We start from the raw sequence: 21,477 nt of genomic DNA, 5'->3' as shown, positions 1-21,477 counted from the left end.
TGGTAAGTACTCAACAGAAAAATTGTAGCCTTTCAGGCCAAGAAGCCATCTTGATATTGTGGATGTAGTATGCTGAAGCTTTTGCAGTGAATAGATGAACTAATGGCTTATGATCTGTTTGGACAAGAAACAGTAGGCCCATAAAACTATTTTAAGTGTGTTATTGCCCTCTAACAAACAAATACTGCCCTTTCCACAACAGAATATTTATTCTCTGCATCTTTCATAGATCTGGAAAAAATTGCCACAATTCTTTCTTTTTTGTCAATGACTTGCAATAGTGTTGCCCACAATCTCTTGGGACTGGCACTAGTGGTCAAAATAGTCTTCTAGTTCACATCAAAACATCCCTAGAAAGGTGTACCCACAATTTCATTTTTACCTTGGTGAATGCATCTTGTAATTCTTGGAACCATACAAACAGAATATGTTTTTCAAGAAGAGATTTTAACGGGTGGACTATGACAGCAACATTTTGCACCAATTTAGAGTACACTTGTAGAAGCCCTAGAAATTACTTTAGTTCCTCATTGCCACCAGGAACTTCTTCATAGCTTTCACCAGATATAGTTCAAGACAGATCTAGACACTTCTATTTGTGAATAGTTCGCTCAGCCTGTGTGAGCCTTTGCAAGATAGCTTGTAATGTGTGATTGTGTTCGTCATTATCTTTGCCGCATCCCAGTATGTCATTCTGAAAACGCATCACTCCTTTAATGCCTGTCAGGATCAGTTGCAAGGCAGCTGTGGCTGAAGCCAGTCCATATGGCATGCAACAGAACCTGAATGCACTCAAAGGAGTACAGAAGATGTGAGATGTTTGTATGGTGTTATGCTGCAGATAAATTTATCACACTTAAGCATGAAGCCTCTCCTATTAGACTTAACATTTCTCCTATATTAGGAAGGGGGTGACGGTCAACCCAAATCTCAGAGTTCAAATCGAGCAAGTCTATATGTAACCTTAGTCCTTTCCCACTTGTTTTCTAGGCCATAACTATAGGGGCGAGCCATTCTGCTGCCTCAGTTAGTTCAGTTATTCCCTCATCGATGAAGTCAGTATAATTCATCTTCTAAAAGTTTCTCATAAGATTCTGGATGGAAACCTTATGCCTGACTGACTGTCCTTTAAATACATTTTATGTTGGAAGTCTTTCAGTTGACCCAGTTTGTCTGAAAACATATCAGGAAATTCATTATGTGGACTCTGTGCAGCCAGTGAAGTTGTAATGAGTAAAACAGGATCAGGATCTATTCGGGTCAAGGGTAATTCCCAAGTCTTTCTGTTGTCTCCAACCTAAAAGGTTTAAACCTTGCATCGTAATACACACTTTACACACTGCAGAATGTCCCTTAACGGAGATCTCATGGTGGTCATGTCAACTAAGGGAATAGGATCCTTTTTATATCCCTCTAGATATGTATTTCAGGTGTTGATAGGAATTAATCGTTCATGTCCTTTGGTCTTTTTTGAAGTCATTATAGTCTATGAGAGTAAAGGAGAAAAGGAGTCAGCTAAGACCCTCATTTTCTGATAATCAGGATATATTTCATGTGGCAGAGGACTTAGACTTTCTAAATGATCAAATACATGAAAAACAAACTCGGCCTATGACATAATGCCCCCTTTTTTCACATTTTCTGCACACCTCAATACAAGCTGCTACGCAGTTGAGCTTGCCATGTGGTTAGGATTGCCACACCTACAAAATGTTTCCCTATTGGATTCCATGTCATTTTTTACTTTTTGTAATGAGTTATTGAAATTTTATCAATTTTTCTAATATTCTTTCGAATTTTAAGTTCACAACAGGTGGTTTCACGGGATCTCTTCATCTCCATTACACATTCTACTACATGTTCTATTCTGTTTGCAGTTTCTATGGCACTTAAAAGAAGAACATAGCGAAGTGGCTAACGTCATTCCAGAGAATTACTTAATTAGTGATTATCATGATATCACCAAGCTTTATGCTTTACTGGAAACTGGCATTCCAGTTCCTGAGCACCCAGCCTCATCTGCGCAGGCTTATTTTGAAATGATAATTAAGAATGGAGTTGAAACCGTGGCAGTCTCACAGTGCTCTAACCAGCCAAAATCTACACTTTCTACAGAGATTAAGTGCACCTGAAGTTTCTGAGCAGCTTCCAGGAAATGTAGGCTCACACCAGCGTATATGGCCAGTTTAATGGTTCATACCACTTTGGAGATTTTGATGATTCATTCCTCTCCCTGCAGGTTTAAGCAGAACCTTCTATATGTCCAGACAGGGAGTGTCAGTGTCTTGTTGCACTTGGCTTCAAATGTGTTGCGTCAACTACCTTGGTATGAACTCCTACTAATGCTGCTTCTTTCCTTGCGAAAGAGTCCCATGCCGTGTGAGAGCTTGCTGATGTGACATTCCCCATTTTGACAGAATTCTTGATTAAGCTTTTGCAGTATGGCAAGCATGCTTCCAAATAGGCCATGCAAATAGGCCCCAACATAGTTTCTTTCTCATTAGGTACTCCTGTTTCGCGAGTGGATGAGGACGCCCGGCTTTTCTGATTACATTCAAGCACAGTTGCTATACATGGTATTTTGATGGCCAGTGACTTTTAGAGGAGAGAGCCGTGTAACTCCTGGTAAAGGTATAAAAAAAAAGTTGCTCTGCTGCCGGTGCACTGGCTTTGACCTCCCCTGCTAGAATATGCCATCAGCAGTATTGCAATTCATTTGCATTGGACTTTGGAAAATGTGTAGTGTTTGTGTATGCCACTACCAGTGTGTGGGGGAATGAAGTGGTGATATAAGCAATACTGTTGATTAAACTGGAAACTTCATTCGGAATATGGAGGCAATTTATGTAACTTAGATGGTGTTTGTGTTCTGGTGCATAAGTCAATCACGCTTGTTTCTTGGTGTACTACAGGTGCAGACATGGCTTTTGAACTGAAACCTGAGGTGGGAAATCCTCCAAACACTCCCCAGTTGCAACCGTTGGAAATGCAGAACAAGCGGCGCATGGAAAGCAGTCTAAAGGAGCTCTTTCCAAAGAAGAGGAGCACACATTTTCAGAACTTGAAGCAAAGTAAGAATAGCTTGATGCTTTAAGTTCTGGTTTGTAAGAACATATATTTTTTACTATGTAGCATTATTACACAGTGTTAATCTGACTGGGAGGTTACTGCCATTGGCATGAGTAGTGTTCACGTTCAGTCACGCTGCGTATCTGTCTGATGAGGCTATTATGTCCCATGTCAGCCTGAACTGAGGAATCTATATTGTCTGACAGAATCAAATTGTGTGCGTCTGTTAGGCAACAACCGTCCTGGACTGTGAACTCCACACTGTTTAGCATTTGGACACTGCACATTTGTAAGGAAATTCATATTATCTATGAATGCAGTCTTAGCTTATTTAATAGTTACTATCCTGTACTGTGGAAGCCATGCTCCCAACAGCCTCAGAATGCACATCTGTAAGGAAACTACTCTTGCATCCTGCTCCCTCTTCTTCCCAAGTAGTTGTGTTTTGCATGCACTGTTTTTACGTGAACACCTCAGAGGGTGTCCCTCCACATGTAGATCCTGCCCACTTTCATGCCTCACTACTATCCACACCCTTTTCCTATTTATTCCACCTATCGCACAAGATTCAGGAATTTGCTTCTCTGGCTTGTCTGGTTTTATGGTGTTGCAGTTCATTTTTTCACTGTCTTTCCTTCTAAAAAAGAACTGAAGTTTTCCATTTTCCTATACTATTAGCTGACAGAAAATGTTTCCATCTGCACACATGCCACTCTTGACTGACTTGAAGCTGTGCATAGGATGCAGGAAACAGCACTTGTGTATATGTGTGGGCAGTTCTTCTTTCTGTGTAGGAATCCGCAAAAGTAAGTGACAAATCACCCACTGTCAAAGAAAAAGACCAACATTTTGTAGCTGGATGTGAGCTGTTACAGTTGGGTGACAGAGCTCAAATGCCAGTCACCCTCACTAGGTCGCTGTTTCTGATCTGCACCAGTAAGTGGAACCCTACTACCTTATTCTGGCCCTTTAATACCCATTGAGGCGGATGACCGCCTCAGGCACATGCACTTATGCATACGTCTGGGAAAGCACTGAGTCAATTCATTTGTTACCAGACAACCGTTTAAAAATGGCCAGGAGCCAAAATTCCCACAGGGATGTGGTTCTGCTTTAGATCTGCTTTAGAACTTCACGGAGCAGGATGTGAACAATGTGGAGTAAATTGGGTTCCAAGCTCCAAATAATCCAATAAATGTGATAGGTCCTTAGCCAAATCCCTTCAGTCACAACTTGAGCTAGCTCTCTTTACCGAAGGTGGTACACCTGTAAAAAGCTTCCTGCCCCTGTGTATTGTTTCGCCTTCCCAAATAATAGCAAACACTGCACTCCCACACGGAGGCACACACACACAGCGAAGCAATAAAAAACACCTTAAAAGGGATGTCACTCATAAAATAATGCACATCAAAAGACAGTTTTCAGAATAAAGGGAGGGGTTTTATTTGTGCAAATCTCTCTATAAGAAAGGCTTTCTCTGATGTCAAATGAAAACAACGTATAAATGTATATATAAATTTATATATGTGCAAGCAATAATAACACAATTGTAAGAAGCAAATGCAACTGTTAGATGCATGAAATAAAATACAAAGCAGATAATAATACTGGACGTCCACTTCAAGAAATAAACACTGTTAAATGCAAATAATCAGACACAAGGAATAAACCCTGTCAAAGGAAAGAGATAAGATATTTACACTAAATACATCAGATGATTATAATCACTGGAGACTTGAATGTACACACAGACACACTCGCACATCACAATGCCTATAATCCAAAAAAGTACATCACCAGCTGCAAACACTGCATCTTAGCCCACTCCTGACCGAGGGATTCACAGCTGGCGTCAAGAGACTCTTGAAGCACTAGACGTTTCTGAGAGGACCCCTTCTGCGCCAAGGGAACTTATTGGAGTTGGCCACTCTCCATGCAAGCATTCTAAAGGCAAAGGAATTCTCGCGGTTTCTTCTGCGATCCCACATGTTCCAGCCCCTTATCTCAGCAAATGTTGAGAAAGTAGAAAATAATCTCCAAAAGTACAGAAAACAATCTTGAATGTGGATAGCCTAAACAACTTGAATGATCTGGGGGCCTGCTTGTGTGTGCAAAGCTCAAGCTAGACAGAGGCAGAATTCAAGATGGCATGAGGGCATGTCAAAGCCAAAAGTGAAGACTTAATAAAACTTCCCAATGTACAACATAATGCACATTTGGGCACCACTTCATATAACACTACACTCCGAGACACAGAAGTACATTCCACACCTTTCTCTCTCTCTCTCTCTGTCTCTCTCACACTCTCTCTCATGCTTTTAAACGCACATCCTACAAGTTCTGTTCCTGGCAAGGCTGTAAAAAGCAAACACTCCCAAATTAAAGCTACAAAGAGACACTAAATTAAATCTTTAAGGAAAAATGCACATGCAGGAAAAATGATATTGTACATTCAAGCCAGAATAAATAAAAACACTTTAAATCAATTAAAGGAATGGTAGTTAAAGGTCATGACATGGTCCCAATACATGGGAGTGCCTCTGGCACTACACCCTGGTCAACTGGAGGTGTGCCACAAGGAAATGGGAAGCAATGTTTTTAAAAATATAACAGATACTCACTTAAGTACCAGAACCTGTTTCAGAAGTCCTTTCTTTTGTAAACAAACACGGAATGTTCACAAAAAAGCAGAAAATGGAGAAAAGGTGCAAATCAATACCAAGGAATTCATACTTTGGTATCAATCAACCGTAATTCCTGTTGTCTTCTCCAGTACCAGTGGTGTATGCGTTTCCTGAATCCATAAGCATGTCAGGTTCAAAATAAAGATCTAATGATGCTGGTGCATTTTCTCTGTGCAACCTGATCACTGTTTGAAAGTCTGCTATTGTGATGGAGGTTTAAAATCCATCCCCTCAAGTTTCTAATTGCCAGTTGTGCTTTACTTATCTCCTTCATTGAATGAGACCATGGTCCTTTAACCCCTTCAGCGCGGCGCGGATTTCCGCGCCACGCTGAAGGTTCTGAGCGTGGGCGGGGCCATGACGGAACGGTTCCGTCATAAGCACAGCCCAACCGACGTGCATGACGGAACCGTTCCGTCATCGGCGTCGAAGGGGTTACTCAAACTCTTCCTGCACTGACAATCCTTAACTAGGAACCACCAGTTTTCTTAAAATATTTACAGATGGCAAGGCCATGTCTTAAAATATAATACCTAAATGTATATAGACATTGCTTTCGTTGATCTACCAACTTCTGACTATGGCATCCTTTAAAAAAAAAAACATAAAACAATTTGTTCAGATTGTACAGTATTGAATAGTTAATTAGTAAACACTATTCTCAATCGGCAAGGCATTTCAACAGTAAGTATTACTCCCAAGTGTTAATCGTCATTTAACAAATATCTTCTAGTGCTTTTCCAAATATTTCAATGCTCATTGTGTTAACAACTTGAGATAGAACACAAACGTCTATAACCTGGGTCCCCAACAAATATCAGCTTATATATCAGGAGTCACTGTAAATATATTGTTGCAGGACCCATGACAAAATTACAAAGTAGGAGCCTGATGCTCGTTTCTGTATCCACCTAACAAATATTCTGGGAGACTATATCTGCTGCTGCATCACGCCACCCATGGCAAGAACCTGCCCAGAAGAGTCCTACTTCAGTTTACAGCATTCATCCTTTTACCAGTCCGTTCTTTCCATGCGTTTTAGTGTAATGTGTTTAGTCTCATGGCAGTCTCTTGTTTGTTTTTGCCTTTCGCCATTAAGATGGTATCTCACTATGTGATTGCTGTCTCTACCTTGTGTGTCTCCTCTATTTCAGCTTGTAACCACTTCTTCATATCTTTTAGCCAAATTTCAATGGCCGGAGCATGCTTGGACTTCCATGTCATAGCAATATTTAATTTGGCAATCACCAGTTCCTGATCTAGAAATTTACATATATGCCTACCCTCTTTTGGTCTATGCATTTGTCCTAGTATGCAGGATAAAATATCCTGTATCACTGTTCTTCCCGACAATCCAGTTAGAAATGACACTACTACTTTGCAAAAGTATGCAATGACCCCACTATCCTACACCATATGACAAAATTCTGCCTTTGGGATCTAACAGCGCAGGTAGCAGTCCACCGAGCCGGGGTACATTTTTGCTATTGTCTTGGGTGTTAAATATGCTTGGTACATATTATTAAATTGCATAAGGGACTAAGGCATCCTTTACTAATTAATTATCTTCTCAAGAATATTCAACCACTAATTTATCACAGGATCTCTTATGTTTTTTCAATTCCCAGATCAGTAAAATTACTTTGCCTACACATCAGATTATCTCCTGGAATTGAGCCATTAAGAGAAAGTCAATTCTAAATCAAAGAATTTAAACTTTCATATCTGTAAATGATATTTCTGGGAAGCAGAAGAGGGAAGATTGTCCAGAGGCTTAGGCGACTTTGACACATGTTTTGGCTAAGCTTTTACATTCTGGTCAGGGTACCTCAAATATATCTCTTGGCTTACCTTATAGTGTTGAGGGAGAGCTCTGGGATTGCTCTTTTAAGAGAAGTAAGTGTGTGAGGCAACAGCTCATATAATATATAATACTTTGTTTGATTTCTTAAAACCATTACAATATAAACGCGTTCTATTCATTCCTAAAAAAGACAACTCAATAAAATTGCAAAACTGTGTTTTTCTTTCAATTCATTAAAACAATGTAAACAGTTTAAAAAGCAATTAACAGTCAAAGGTTCTGTTATGGGACCTGTAGACAAAATGCCGCTCTGCTGAAGTAAGAGAGATTCAGCAGCTCTAGTATCTTGCAACAGTTTTGACGCTTTACTGACAAATTTGGTGAACCCAATGTTCAGCTTCGTGTTGTCCGGGTTTAAGGCAGCTATTATCGCTTGGCGGCATGATCGATCTTCTAGCCTGATCCATTCTTCAGAGACCATCTGACTGTAAGCATTGCGGAACATACACAGACTATGTGTTCAATGGATTCAGAGTGATAGCCGCACATCCTACATTTAATACTATTGTCGGAACGACACCATTCAGGAAGGTTCTTCAAAAAAGGCCATTCACCCATCCTCGGTGCTAAAAACTTTTGTTTGCAGTAAAGTGCGAACATGCTTGCTAAGTAGGGTGACTCAATGCCTGGTTTAAAATAGGAAATCACTGCCCATGCGTGCTTCTTCTTTGACATTATTGCCCTGTCTGAATGAAAGGACCACTGCCCGAAGCTCTTCTTGATATCTCCTTTAGCGCCGGCTGTGAGGGATTTGTTCCCCAGAATTCCTTAACTCCAAGTAATTGAAGGCAGTGATCCAAATTATGTCGATATTTCTAGCTAGTAAGGCTTTTTGATATTTCCTTCCAAAGTCTGGCCTCCAAGGAGCCCTCCTGGGCATGGCGCAACCTGTTGCAAACCTTTATAAACGCGCCAGCCTCTACGCCATGATGGTATACTAGGCCTAGTTCGAGACGAACTTGGGCTGGCGAAGCTGATTTTGGCAGGCATAACGCACATTTATAAATTTTGATTGTTAGTTTGTTCAATAAAGAGTTTGTTGAGCCCCTCATGATCTCTTGCCCGTACAACAGAAAATTAGTTATCTTTACCTTCATCACTTTCAACATAGGGGTGAGACTTGGGCCAAGTAGCTGTTTTGACAGTTTCGCAGCGGCGGCCTCTAATGACAAAGCTTTGGCCCTTAATGCTTCTTTCTGCTTGACGAACGAACATCTAGTATCGAGAAAAATTCCCAGGTATTTGTAGTGGGATGTTGATTCACGCTTAGCATTATTGAAATACCACCTTCCGCATGACCTCTTGTGCTTCCCAAAAGAAATTGTTTTTGTTTTCAGCAAGTTCAACTATAGGAAGTTTCTTTTTGTGTAGGGGAGCAATTCAACGAGTAACCTCTGTAGACCTACTTATGTTTGGCTTAGCAACACCAAATCGTCGGCATACAGCAGGTTACTGATGCGGGTTCCGTGTAGTTGAGGGGGGTGGCAGTTAACGCTATCAAGTATTGGGGATAAATCCGATATAAACAAGTTAAAAAGTAGTGGGGCCAACACACAGCCTTGTTTGACACCACTTTTGGTTCCGATCTTCCTAGAGACGTGGGAGACTTCACCCAACTTGATTCTAATCCATGTTTTTGAGTGGATTTGGACTATAGCGTGTAGAAGGGTCGGTGGTATGCCCCAGGACTCTAGTTTTTGCCACAGCAGGTGTTGCAGGGATTCTGCTTATGCACAGAACTATGCGCAGGAAACCAGGACCTCAGAGAATTGTGGTGTACCAGAAACTCCCCATAGAAATAAGAACCCCTATCCGACTAGCTTAGTGTCACATTCGTTATCCGAGATTTAGCTCGGTGGTCCCAATGTATAGACAACCCAGAACAAGCGACTTAGATATTCTCAGGAGTGGTGGGAACCCAAAATACCCGTTGGTAGCTATATATCAGTCCACAACAGAATAACAAAGACACGGTAAAAGTTTAAAGAGTTTATTTTATAAACCTCGCGTCCTAAGATGCAGTACTTTGGCTAACACAAGCAGACAAATGGTTAGGATCAGCACCATCAGCATTGTTACAATACCATAGAAAATAAAAGGAGCAATCATAATAATAATGACCGTGGAACACAACCACCCTCTTTTCTCTAGCAACTAATAAGGTATTATTAGACTAATAGAAGGTCTCTTAGGCTTGCATGGGGGACCCCATACCTTATAGATCAGCTTAGTGGAATCACATCACAGGATCAGCTAGGCTCTCTCCTGCATCAGCTCTTCGTTTCGAATGTAACAGAAAAAATGCTGCTCTGTAATATTAAAGGGCTCGTCTTTCAGGTATTGGCAGCTGTATGTATGTTATGGCTAAGAAGTAGTACGATCAACCTGAACACAACAACCTGCCCCGTCTAGTGACCCAGACTCGTTCCTTACACGGTGTATAGACCAAGGTCACTGCTCGCTGTTAAGGATGTTAAACAACAGACGGTTCTCATGTGAAGCAAAGTCGAGTCAGCAGTTCTCAAATGAATACCATGTAACAACAGTGTCGCGTGCAAAAGCAGCAGAAGCAGCAAGCTGGCTTTCTAACAGCCATCGAGGTTATGCTAACTTAGCGTTGTACATAGGGCGTGGTTAACCCACACTACACAGGCTCAACCGAATCAGCAACATAGTTGGGTTTGTTGGAGTGCTGCTTTCTCTATCAAGACGATTAGCGTGAGTAAATTAGTTGTGGTGCCAGACTTGGCCACAAAACCCTTCTGGTTAAAAGGGAGGCGCTTTGTTGTATCGGCCCAGGCCAGCAACTCTTCCAATAAAATGCTGGCGTAATATTTGGACTCGACATCGAGGAGTGCTATCATTCGATAATTGTTAGGATTGTTTCTCTTCCCGCTTTTATAAATTGGGTGAATGATAGTACCTTCCAGGACTCTGGAATAGTATTATTTAACCTGCAATAGAGAAACAGGGGGGTCAAGTAGACGGACCATAGTTCAACTTCTGATTTAAACATGGCCTGGGGAAGACCGTTTGGCCCTGGGGCTCCTTCGGCCCTAGCTTTCCCTATTGAGCGTGAGATCTTGTTTTTTAGCTCGTCTGATGTCAATATGGGCTCTGACAGTAAATTGCTGTTTTCCACATAGCCCTCGTTTGAGGCTTCCTCTATAGCGTTAATAGCTGAGGGACTGAGGCCAGGTCGGCTTGAGCTCCTAACTTCCGGAGATGATATCATGGCGTTGGCTGATCTGAGGGGTTTGGGGTGGTCGTCCTTTTTAGTGTGATCTCTGAAATGGGATGATAAAAACAGCTCATAGAACAATATGGTAAAAAGATTTAAAAAAATGAAAGGCTTGTAACCAATGAATCTCGAAAAAAGAATCTAGTTGGTCAAGCAGTGGTAATAATGAGCAACTTTTTCAAGTAATAACCAGTCAGGCCATATGGAGATCAGTGGCAGTCAGCACAGATGGGAGGAACATAAATAAAACCAAACATAGGGTCCAGTTGAGATTAACCTATTGCCTTATGTAGTTGGATAGAGTTCAATGATATGTCTGGTCAGATATTTTTCATTTAGAGTTAGCTTGGAGTAAAAACCAATCTGGTTGAGTAAGATAGAAGATGATTTCTGACACAGCTTCCAGATATGCTCTTGTGAAGAGCAACACCTTGAAGCCAATTTCCAGGTGGGAAAATCTGCTGCTTGGTGGTTAGTTACAGATGTGAGCACTACTAATGCAGCTGGTCCAGTGAACGATACTAGCACATACAGTCTAGCTGGAGCAGGTCCAGTTGAACTGCGTTTACAGGCCCTCATGTGTAACAGATTTTAATTGCTTGACTTTTTGCCCATCGGGGCAAGGTACTTCTCTAATCATTGCTGATGTCATCTTTTAATAGATGAGTTCCACTAGGTCACCTTGTTCCTTTGATGGTGTTCACACAGAAAATCAAACATTTATCTGGTTTAAAATAACAAATAGTATGCATTTGGATAGTGGACACAGACAATCCTGACATTTCTCTCAGAATCTTCAAATTTGAGTCTAACAAAATCAGTCCACTTGTCATCAGCTTCCGCTGAATCGCTGCTAATTATACAACAGGTCCATAAGTCCTTCTTTATGTATCTTTATTAGGTTTTTTTCTAGTTTTTTCCTTTGAGTTCACACTTATTACTGTACAATAAAGTAAAGGATATTAGTGACGCATTACGTCATTATCTGTACATCAGCTCACTGAAGAGAAGCAATTCCAACCACAGCCAAGCCAAATTATAAAGATAAAATGTACATTTGTTTACATAACTTTTATCGTAACCAAAAGGAGATCCAGTATTGGCACAGTTAAATCAGCCATCAGCAATAGATAGATGCACTACGGAGAATACATGCTACTCCCATCTGTATCCATCAGGAACAGCATTTACTAGCAGCATCCCCAAATTTATAACGTCCAGTATGACCTATGCTCCATTGCTATATTTCCACTGCCACCCATGCACCCACCTCTTTACACCCCTTGTCATTCAGACCATCAGTGTAATGTCAACACAGAATTCAAACCAGATTCATCCGTTCAAGATGGTCTATCATCTAATTTAGCCACTAATTTTGCAATGTATATGTCCTATTATGACCCCATCAGTGCTCTTTTCTATTGTCTAAACAGCATTTTGATTGTGCCCACCTATGCAGTTGCCCATTTCTGTAGATCACGCAAATAGCAACTAATCTGTAGTGAAGCAGGGGACTTCCATGCCATTACAATACAACATTTACAAAGTATAATCAGTAGGTCAGCAAGGCAATATTCATACTTGTTGTTTTTCATCCTAGACATCAAACCCAGCTTGCACATCTGGTATTCCATGCACAAATGCTTCCCAATCACTTTGGAAACCTCCTGTCCCACTTCTGCCCACATCTGTGCCAATACTACACACTTTCATACCAAGTGATACTAATGTGCCTCTGATTGACCCTATCTGGGAGATGCTGAAGAAGCACTGGTAAACCTCCGCCCAATACAGTTCAGAGTGGCATATGCCTGAAGACAGGAATCGTCCATGGAGGCCACCCACTGCTTAGTTGTCAGTTCAAGATCCAAATTGAAGGACCAGTTTTTTCTTTGAGTTGAGAGCGCAGTGCATTGTACGATAATCACACAGCTACTCTCCCAGCCTTGTAGGATACCAGGGGCTGCAGGGGGTACAGATATATTGAGTTCAGAGGCCCGCCAGAACCATCTTATGTTGGCGATGGGGAAGGAAATTTCCCGGCCCGACCTGGCAGTTGTCCGCCAACTCCTGAAATATGAGGAGTCCGCCGTGGACGAGTAGGTTGCCTAGATCTAGCACCCCAACATCTGTCCATGGACTCCAATCATTCAGTTCACTAACTTATTTGAGGGCCTGCACCGACTACAGCGGTAGCTGCATGGCACAGTGAGTGGGGGGTATACCTTTTAGTTATATATATTTATGCTATATTATGGCAATATCTTTGCCTGTTGTAGCCAATCTCCTTAAATTTGGTAGCATCTGAGACAAACTCGAGGATTGACCCGCCTGCCAGATTGCTGCCACACAGGTTAGGGCCTCAAATGTCAACCTGCGGTTTCTTCGGTCTCCCCAACCATATCTACTAAGCAAGTATTTATCATGTTTAAGATACCTGAGCTCCCAGGCACAGAGTAAGGACATCTCTTCTCGTTTTCTTCAACAGGGGCATGAAATCTTATTCACAAAGCTTGTGGCAATGTGAGAGAGTTTAGCAAGGCAGGTTAAAGGATAGAGCTGTCATACTATTAAATAGGATACCCTCAATCCATATTAGTCCATAAGGCGGATTGCAGACCCTTTTATAATAGTTAAGTAATCAAACATTGCTGAGATTTCTCACTTAGCAAATCTCACAGGCTACTTCCTCCCTTCCCACAATACAGAAGAGGTATCTTTGGGAGAACAAACCTTGACTATCTAGCTCTCCTCTCCCCCAGCTCACACACAAATGAACCATCCACCTCCTATGAAGATTCAGATGACCCTTTCAAGCACTGTAGCCACAATGTCCAGCAAGCCCCCTGGCGTACCAAAAACTATGCTATTGGGTATTTCATACCTCTTTAACATGTCTTGTTTGTTAGTCAGAGGGAAGACTGGACTCCCTGGTTTTGACCACTTCACAATGGTGGGAAGGCACCAATTATGTTCAGTAAAACGGAGGCCTCTCTCTTGATGGGGCCTCAGCACATAAGATGTACAGACAAGATGTACTGTAACTCTTCCCTTGGTCCACAATGCACATAGGCGCTTATATTTTTGATTTGATTTTTTTCTTCTGCCATCGCGTTCTGATGTACACTGAAAGGTCTCAGAGTTCGTCGCTCTTCTTACACGTTTTTTGGGTCCACACAATTGAACCTAGACACTGACTTTTCTGTCATGCACTGGGGACCTCCATACTCCCTTCGGAGACTGCATGTCCTTCCTCGACATCAGAGGATGCAGTCCTCAAGAGGGTTAGAAAGTGGTCACCCTTCCAACATTGTCCCTGATGCAATTTGAAGTATCTGTGGTCGGATCATCTGTCTGCAACCTGTCTCTCCCCTGACCACAATGATGCCTCCTGTGCATTCTGCCTTGCCTTCTGGATGAAGAAGAACCAAACATATTGAAGGGAGCGGCTTTGGACACACAAAATGTACCAGTAGGCATCCTCTGAAACTCTGGAGATTTTCTAAGAAGAAGAAGATCCCTTCAGTGGCGAAGAAGATCCCTTCAGTGCCGAAGAAGTCAAAAACACAAATCCATCCATATTGGGAGCGCTAGAGAGCCAGAGGCAAAATGGCCGCACATTGGTTCTGCTCTGCCGTTAAGTTCAGTTGCAGCTCTGGCCGGTATACGTGCTGTGAGTGAACAAGGGCAAACCTGCTCTGAATCAAAGTCCGAGAGCAGACAATATGGAACCCACTGTATCAAAAGGAGCCGATCGGCACGTAAGCAGGTACGAAACCCAGCTGCGTAGGGAGGGGAGCTGGGACTGACACCAGATCCTGCACTGCAGAGAGTGCAGCAGCAAGTGGCTGGCAAAGGATGGCATCACCCGTGAGGCGGGCCGGACGGTAAGGCCACAGTTAGATCTGCCGCGGTAGCGGGCATCGGCGCCGGACCATAATTCAAGCCAAAAACGAAGATATGGAGGCACACTCAAGGTGCAATAATGTGCTTATTATAGGCGTTCCAGAATCGACAAATACCGGAAAGATTGAACTCTTTGTGGAGCAGATGCTTAAGGAGCTATTCGGTCTGAAAGAATTCTCCCCCATAATGGTGGTCAAACGGGCCCACAGGTCATTGATGGCTAAACCTCCGCCCGGAGCAACGCCGAAGCCCATAATTGCTAAAATACTCAACTATCGGGACTAGAATACGATACTGCGCCTAGCAAGACAGAAACAAGAACTAAACTATCGAGGATATCTGGTAGCTGTATGCCCAGATTTCGCTTCGACGGTACAGGCTGCAAGGCGGGAATTCCAGGCTATCAAACGGCAACTGCAGAAAGAAGGGATACCATACGCCCTGCCCGGCTATGCATTGAACATGCTGGGAAGCAGACAATATGCACAACCCCGAAAGCTGCGTAGGAGTTTTTGAGGTCCATCACAAGAAGGAAGCACACCCTTCACACTCAAGACAACACAGATCAATAAAACAGCAGAGCAAATGGAATCATTATTAAACAACTCCCACCGGAGGCGCGGATTGGAGGAGGTCAATACACAGCACTGGGACTTATTATCATGCCACAGTCAAATGAGAGCTGACCATCTGAACACCTAGCCCCCCTCCAAGACTGGAGGGAGTACAAGCTCCTGGCAGCCCTCCTAGCAGGAGAACCTAAAGGGACTCATAAATACTTTATTATTCAACAGATAGTTGTGAGGGGGATAACGGGCAAGGTGTCTTTAGCATGTTTGCGATGCTGAAGTGGGAGAGTTTTCTATTCACATCACCACAGAACACCAAAGGTACATACAGGGTACGGACACGAGGCACCTTGTACAAAGCTGAAACTAACCTACTGTTTGGATGACATTAGCTGGTAACGTAGGCAACATCAAACTAGCATGCATGACATGGAACGTCAGAGGGTTAAATAACCCTAAGAAAATACGGCAACTACTGGCCTATCTCACCAGGCATGATATTCAAGTAGCGCTTCTTCAGGAAACGCATTTAACGAAACACACAGAGACTAAGGTGGGACAACCTGGGCGGTTACAAGATTGGCATCCTCTTACTCCTATGCGCAGGAGTGTTAAAGTTGATGAGAAAGAGAACACCGTTCAAAGTTACACACTCCATCATGGATGAAGTTGGGCGGTATGCTATACTGCAGGTTAGTCTGCATGGAAAATTGATAACGCTGGTTAATGTGTATGGGCCAAACGTGGATGACACTGCTTTTTATGTAGGTATATTTAATGCTCTACGCCTATTGCCACACTCTGAGATAATATGGGGGGATGTGAATACATATCTAGATCCAAGTAAGGATAAATCAACCCACCATGGGGGGCAAAACCTTAGGGCAACAAGAACCATTAGAGATGGGATGGAGGAGATGAGGTTGCTGGATCCCTGGAGGATCTGCCATCCGGACCGTATGGAGGGAACACATGCCTCGCTGGCATATGGATCCCCTTCTAGGCTGGATTATTGGCTGGCGACAACTGGCACAAACACATGGGTGGAGAAGGTAGAGCGCTTGATCAGGACGCTGTGGGATCATAAAGCGGTCAGGATAGACCTGCAGCTCCCAGAATGCATTCCACGACAATACACATGGCGATTTAGAGCAGAGGCTTTGCTGGACCCAATCTTTAAAGCAACAATCGGTGAAGCCATCACTGACTATTTCACAATCAATAAGGGCTCGGTCAGTGAAGCCTCTACACTATGGGAGGCATATGGGAGGCATTCAAGGTAACTTTCAGGGGGGTAAGTATCAGCACAAAAGCGGACATACTGAAAGACATTTGCATGCAGATGCAACGTACAGAACAGACCCTGGCCTACCTAGAGAAGGAATATTAGAAAAGGCTACAGTGGTTCCGTTGGGGTAAGAAAATGTTATTTACGATGCATGATTAATCAAAGTTGGTTGCTTAGTACATAACATGAATGTGGCAATCATTTAGATTAACTAGAGCATACAAATTCAGGAATGTAGGAACACCAAGATTATAATAATACACAGCACTCATTAGTGGATGCATGTTGCAGTATTGTATTCAAAAGAATTGAAGTTCCCATGGATATTTACAAACATTTACAGGGCTGTCCAAGCCAGAAAAAAGAAACTTGCAGTGACAAGGGGTAAAATGACATTAGGTGCTCAGTAATTGTGGTGCAGTGAATATATACAAAGTGAAACAATATATCTAAAAAAACTGGTCAAAGGAAACACCATATCTCTGGTAACTAGCGTATTTGCTTAGTGATGTAGACCAGGAGATTTGTTGAAGCTGAATCGAGAGTATCCATCGATGTTTCGACCCAGACAACGCTTAGTTATAATGTCATAAAGGGTCTTCTTCAGGGCAAAGAAAGGTGACAGCCTGAAAATGAGAGGGGAATCATTAAAAGGTGTTACAAACTAATGAAAAACAGGGAGAAGGAAGGGTATGGGTACACCCATTACTCACCCAGCATGGGGGTGGGCTCCTTGAGACATCCCTCTCTGAATGAGGGCGGCCAAGGACCTACAATGAATATGGATTAGAAGGAAAGTACCTCATGTATGTAAGGGGTACTGGGGAAGGGGTGCACAACATGCAGACAGCAAGTCTTAACTAGAAGGTCAGGAAAGCTCAGGTTATATACTGTAAGTCGGTGAGCAATTGTCTCGTGATCTGGAATGAATGAGTATCTATCATGAGGCCAAAATTAAAGAGATAGGCAGTAGTCTAAATTCATATTATCCCAGCTTGAACGCTTATCTTTATAGTTGAGAAAAGACCAACATCAGTGAATCAATATGGGCGGTGAGGAGGGGCACTGTAAATGTGGTTGAGTCACAAAGTAATTCCTAAGAGGAAAACGTGACAAACCTTGGTCTAATGCCCACATGGTATTAATGAAATTATGGCTATCTCATCACATAACTGGTCGCTCACCTGCTCCCATCTGCACACTTCTCTGCAGTCTTGGAGCCAAATAGGTGAGCCGCGCTGAAATACTGAGCCAGGAATTCCTGAGGTCAGGGCACGCCGGCACGAAGCGTGCGGTCGGTGGCAGCAGCTGCATGCTGCTTGCCGCGTCAACGGGTATTGCAACATATCCCGGTGTATCAGGCGCATGACAGAGTATAATATAGCATTAAAATCATAGGTGAGAAATTCCACCATATATAAAGGGCCACAGAATCGTGCAGTAGATGAAACCAAGTGATGCATGTCCCGGTATATGGTGTGTCAAGCTACGTGGGTAAGAGCCATCAAGGGTAGCAATGATTACGGGTGCGAAGGCAAGGTGCGCAATAATGTCTTTAAAGTATTGGACAGAGATTACAATATGCTGTCAAATGCTATGATATGCGCATAAATGCGTGTCCATGTTGAATGGAGACAGAATCGTGCAGTGGTTCTAATGGGCTGATAAAATCAGATGAGGCACACCCCGGGATACAGTGTGTAGCGCTACGTGGAGACAAGATGCGTGATAGTGTCTACAAAGCATTGGGCATAGAGGACAGTATTCTGTCAAATTGCGAGATATGGGCATCAAGGTTGGTCTACTCTGATATTGGGGAACTGCATCGGTAGCACACGTGGTAAACTAGCCCGCAGTCAAAACGATATAAGGGGAAATTATCAAAGTGCAAACAGGGGGGGCGTGGCTACGCCAGCAATGGAGTCAAACGTGCTCGAGTAGAGCTCTGTCGCAGGCTGGCCTGGTGCTCTGGTAGGACGAGTGGCTGTAGCGGACGTGTGGATCCGCGGCGCGCCTCTTCACCTCTGGGGCTTGGCGGCAGATTGCCGCTGCCCCGGGGGAAGATGTTTACTCTGAGCCGAGGACTAGCTCCGCCCACCAGGCCCTGAACAGTGGCGCAGTACACAACGCAAACACTGTGCACTACTGTTGCGGCTGGGACCGGCCGATATCGAACCACCGCTGGCCTTGGGGGCTCTCAACGAAAAGGGTATGCTCTGGTGCGAGCCCTCCTCCCTTCCCGCATTGCGGAGGCGTCTTCGCTGATTTGCTTGGGCTGCCAAATCTCGGCCCAGCACACCTGCTTCCATCAGCCCTGAGGCATCGTTAAACTGATGGACCGCACCTCTTCCCCTCCCGCAGTAATCCACTTTGAGTGACCGCGGGAGGAGAATGGTGAGTGGATCTGGCTGCGCAGCCTGGAGCCACGGTGGACACTGTGAGCACGACACCAGGTGGCAGTAACCTTCGGCAGCACCAGCAGCGGGGAGAGACGGCATAACGCCACACAGACGGACCCAGCCTGAAGCAGATGACCCCTCTCATATCCCTCTCATATCCCGCTCCACACCTAGTGAGCTCCTGCCTGCAGGGGGTGAGTTACGGGTCCGGGAGGCCCAGACAGTGCCTGTGGTGTCATCCGACTGCAGGACCACCTATAAAGTAGTGCTGTCACGGCGCGATCCTCTCTGCCCCTCCCGCACAACAGAGGTGCCATTGCGGACCCACGCGAGCTGTTGAACCCTGGTACGGTGCTTTGGTCAGCCCCGAGCCGCGCTGCGCTGGTAAGACCCCCACCGCACCCCAACTGTGACCCGTCCTGCATGGCCACTGGAGGAGACGTGGGAGACGGCGGTGGGTGTATGTGGCCGCGCAGTGTGGAAGCACCAGAGACAATGTAATTGGGATATCCGGTGGCAACAAACTAAGACGGCACCGGTGGTGAGGGCAGGCAACACAGTGCCAAGGGGGTGAGCCCGGCCTGGTGCTGATGTCCCCTGTGCCGTGACGCCCTGCATCCTGTGGAATCCTGCCCGCTGGACCGTATTGCGGGACCAGGAAAACCAGGCTGTGCTGGAGGCAGCAACTTTCGCTCACGCGCCTCACCTATCACCGACACTGCTGCCCGCATAACTGACCATGCGTAGGGGGCAGAGGTGATGCCCTACCTGCCGTCAGACCCTTTGCGTAGACACCCAGTAGCCCATGTCTTATGGGGGCGCAGGCGGACCAGTGTTGGGGCCACAGCAGCCACACCCCCCCAAACCCGAGCTCGGGCATATAAAATGGCAGAAGCGGGAACAGCTGATCCAATGTCACACAAGCTGAGTGCGGTGGAGAAGCTAGGGGAAATAATGAACCAAATCCGCAACTCCCTGGAAAGCAAAATAGACAAGGTGGCCATCGATCATACTTTGCTCCACGCAGACCACCGAAAGCTCACGGACAGAACCACTGCTGCGGAAACTGTAATAGCTGACGTCTCCCCATGAGTGGCTACGGCGGAGAAGCACATCTAAGGCCTTCTCAACCGGGTGGAGTTTTTGGAGGTCAGGGCAGAGGATGCTGAAGGCAGGGCTCGGCGTAACAACATTCGTGTTGTGGGCCTGCCGGAAGGAACAGAAGGCAAAGACCCGGTGGCCTACACCGAACATTGGCTCCGCGCGCTACTACCTGCCCTATCTCCTCATTTTGTCGTCGAAAGAGCACACCGAGTGCGAGCTAGACCCCCGCCTCCAGGCTCTAATCCAAGACCGCTTCTAATCCGCCTGTTGAACTACAGAGACAGAGATGCCGTACTTCAAGAAACCAGGAAGCTACAGGATGTAGAGGTAGACAACCACAAAGTCATGTTTTTCCTGGACTATACGCTTCACGTTCAGAAACTACGATACTCCTATAAGGCAGTAAAAAGACAGCTCCTGCAAAACAATCTCAAGTACTCTTTGCTGTTTCCGGCGAAGCTAAGGGTGATCATGAACGGAAAGACTCACTTCTTTAACACCTCAGAGGGGGCGGAGGACTGGCTCGACACCTATGACTCCACGGGAGGCAGGACCCAGCCTGCTGCAGCGAGAGAGCGGAATCCCAATGGCTCCCCATGCCGTTGACGTAGAGTGAAGAAAAAAACACAGCCCTCGGCTTCTCAGACCAGTCCTGGTGCTGATACTAAGCGGCCAGCTCCAGGCCCTCCAGGCGGTTGCGCCCATTAGCGGGACACAGGATGAAGAGGCTAACTCGGCCTCTGACCAGCAAGGTCCGGCAAACGACGACGATCTCGCGGCCAGTTTTCTGGCTTCGCAAGATTCATGTGAACTACCTCAGGTCATTCCATAGACCTCTAATGACATTGCCTAGTCTCCTACTTTTTACATCTCCTGCCATACACAGTGAAGACTATGACACCATACACTCAAGTACCACAGATCTGCGCTCAGATCGCATGTCACGTTTGTATGCTGTCAGTGTCAGCAATGTGTACTTATGCTGGGGCACTAACTGTCAGCGGAAGGCGGGAATTATGGCTGTAGACAGATTCAGGTGTTAACAGGCGGGGGCTCCTTCACCTTCCCACAATGGGAACATCATGACTGTTACTTGAGCTGCGGTCCTGACGACCGCAACCTTAGCCAGAGGTTGGGAAACTGCTGGAGACGACCCCCTTTATTTAGCACCTAGTAGATTGCTGTGTGCTGTAGACATTAGTTGAATGTTGCATCTGAAAGAAACACGTTAGTTAGATTCCTTACCTTAGAATATCCCCAGGCGTCAGGCTGGATCCGGAAAGATTTTTCGTCAGCAGTACCCTTGCGTGTCGGTAGGCGTCGTCTGCAACTCTGCGTCCGTCGTCGGCGTCA

At 44.6% G+C, this 21,477-nt stretch overlaps 1 protein-coding gene across 4 annotated transcripts in view; it reads left to right on the top strand.

The window, feature by feature from the left end:
- The window catches only part of GOLM2 (golgi membrane protein 2), a 523,755-nt gene that overhangs the window by 370,402 nt on the left and 131,876 nt on the right, over positions 1-21,477 (top strand). For all 4 annotated transcript variants that reach the window (XM_085644687.1, XM_085644686.1, XM_085644685.1 and 1 more), the window contains exon 8: positions 2,913-3,071. In XM_085644687.1, coding sequence (XP_085500813.1) covers positions 2,913-3,071 — 159 coding nt within the window. The remainder of the gene's footprint in view (positions 1-2,912; positions 3,072-21,477) is intronic.

The sequence above is a fragment of the Triturus cristatus genome, chromosome 3_1, assembly GCF_964204655.1.
Source record: "Triturus cristatus chromosome 3_1, aTriCri1.1, whole genome shotgun sequence".
Lineage (NCBI taxonomy): Eukaryota > Metazoa > Chordata > Amphibia > Caudata > Salamandridae > Triturus > Triturus cristatus.
The sequence above is the reverse complement of the archived record's forward strand: the minus strand, read 5'-3'. Positions and strand labels throughout refer to the sequence as shown.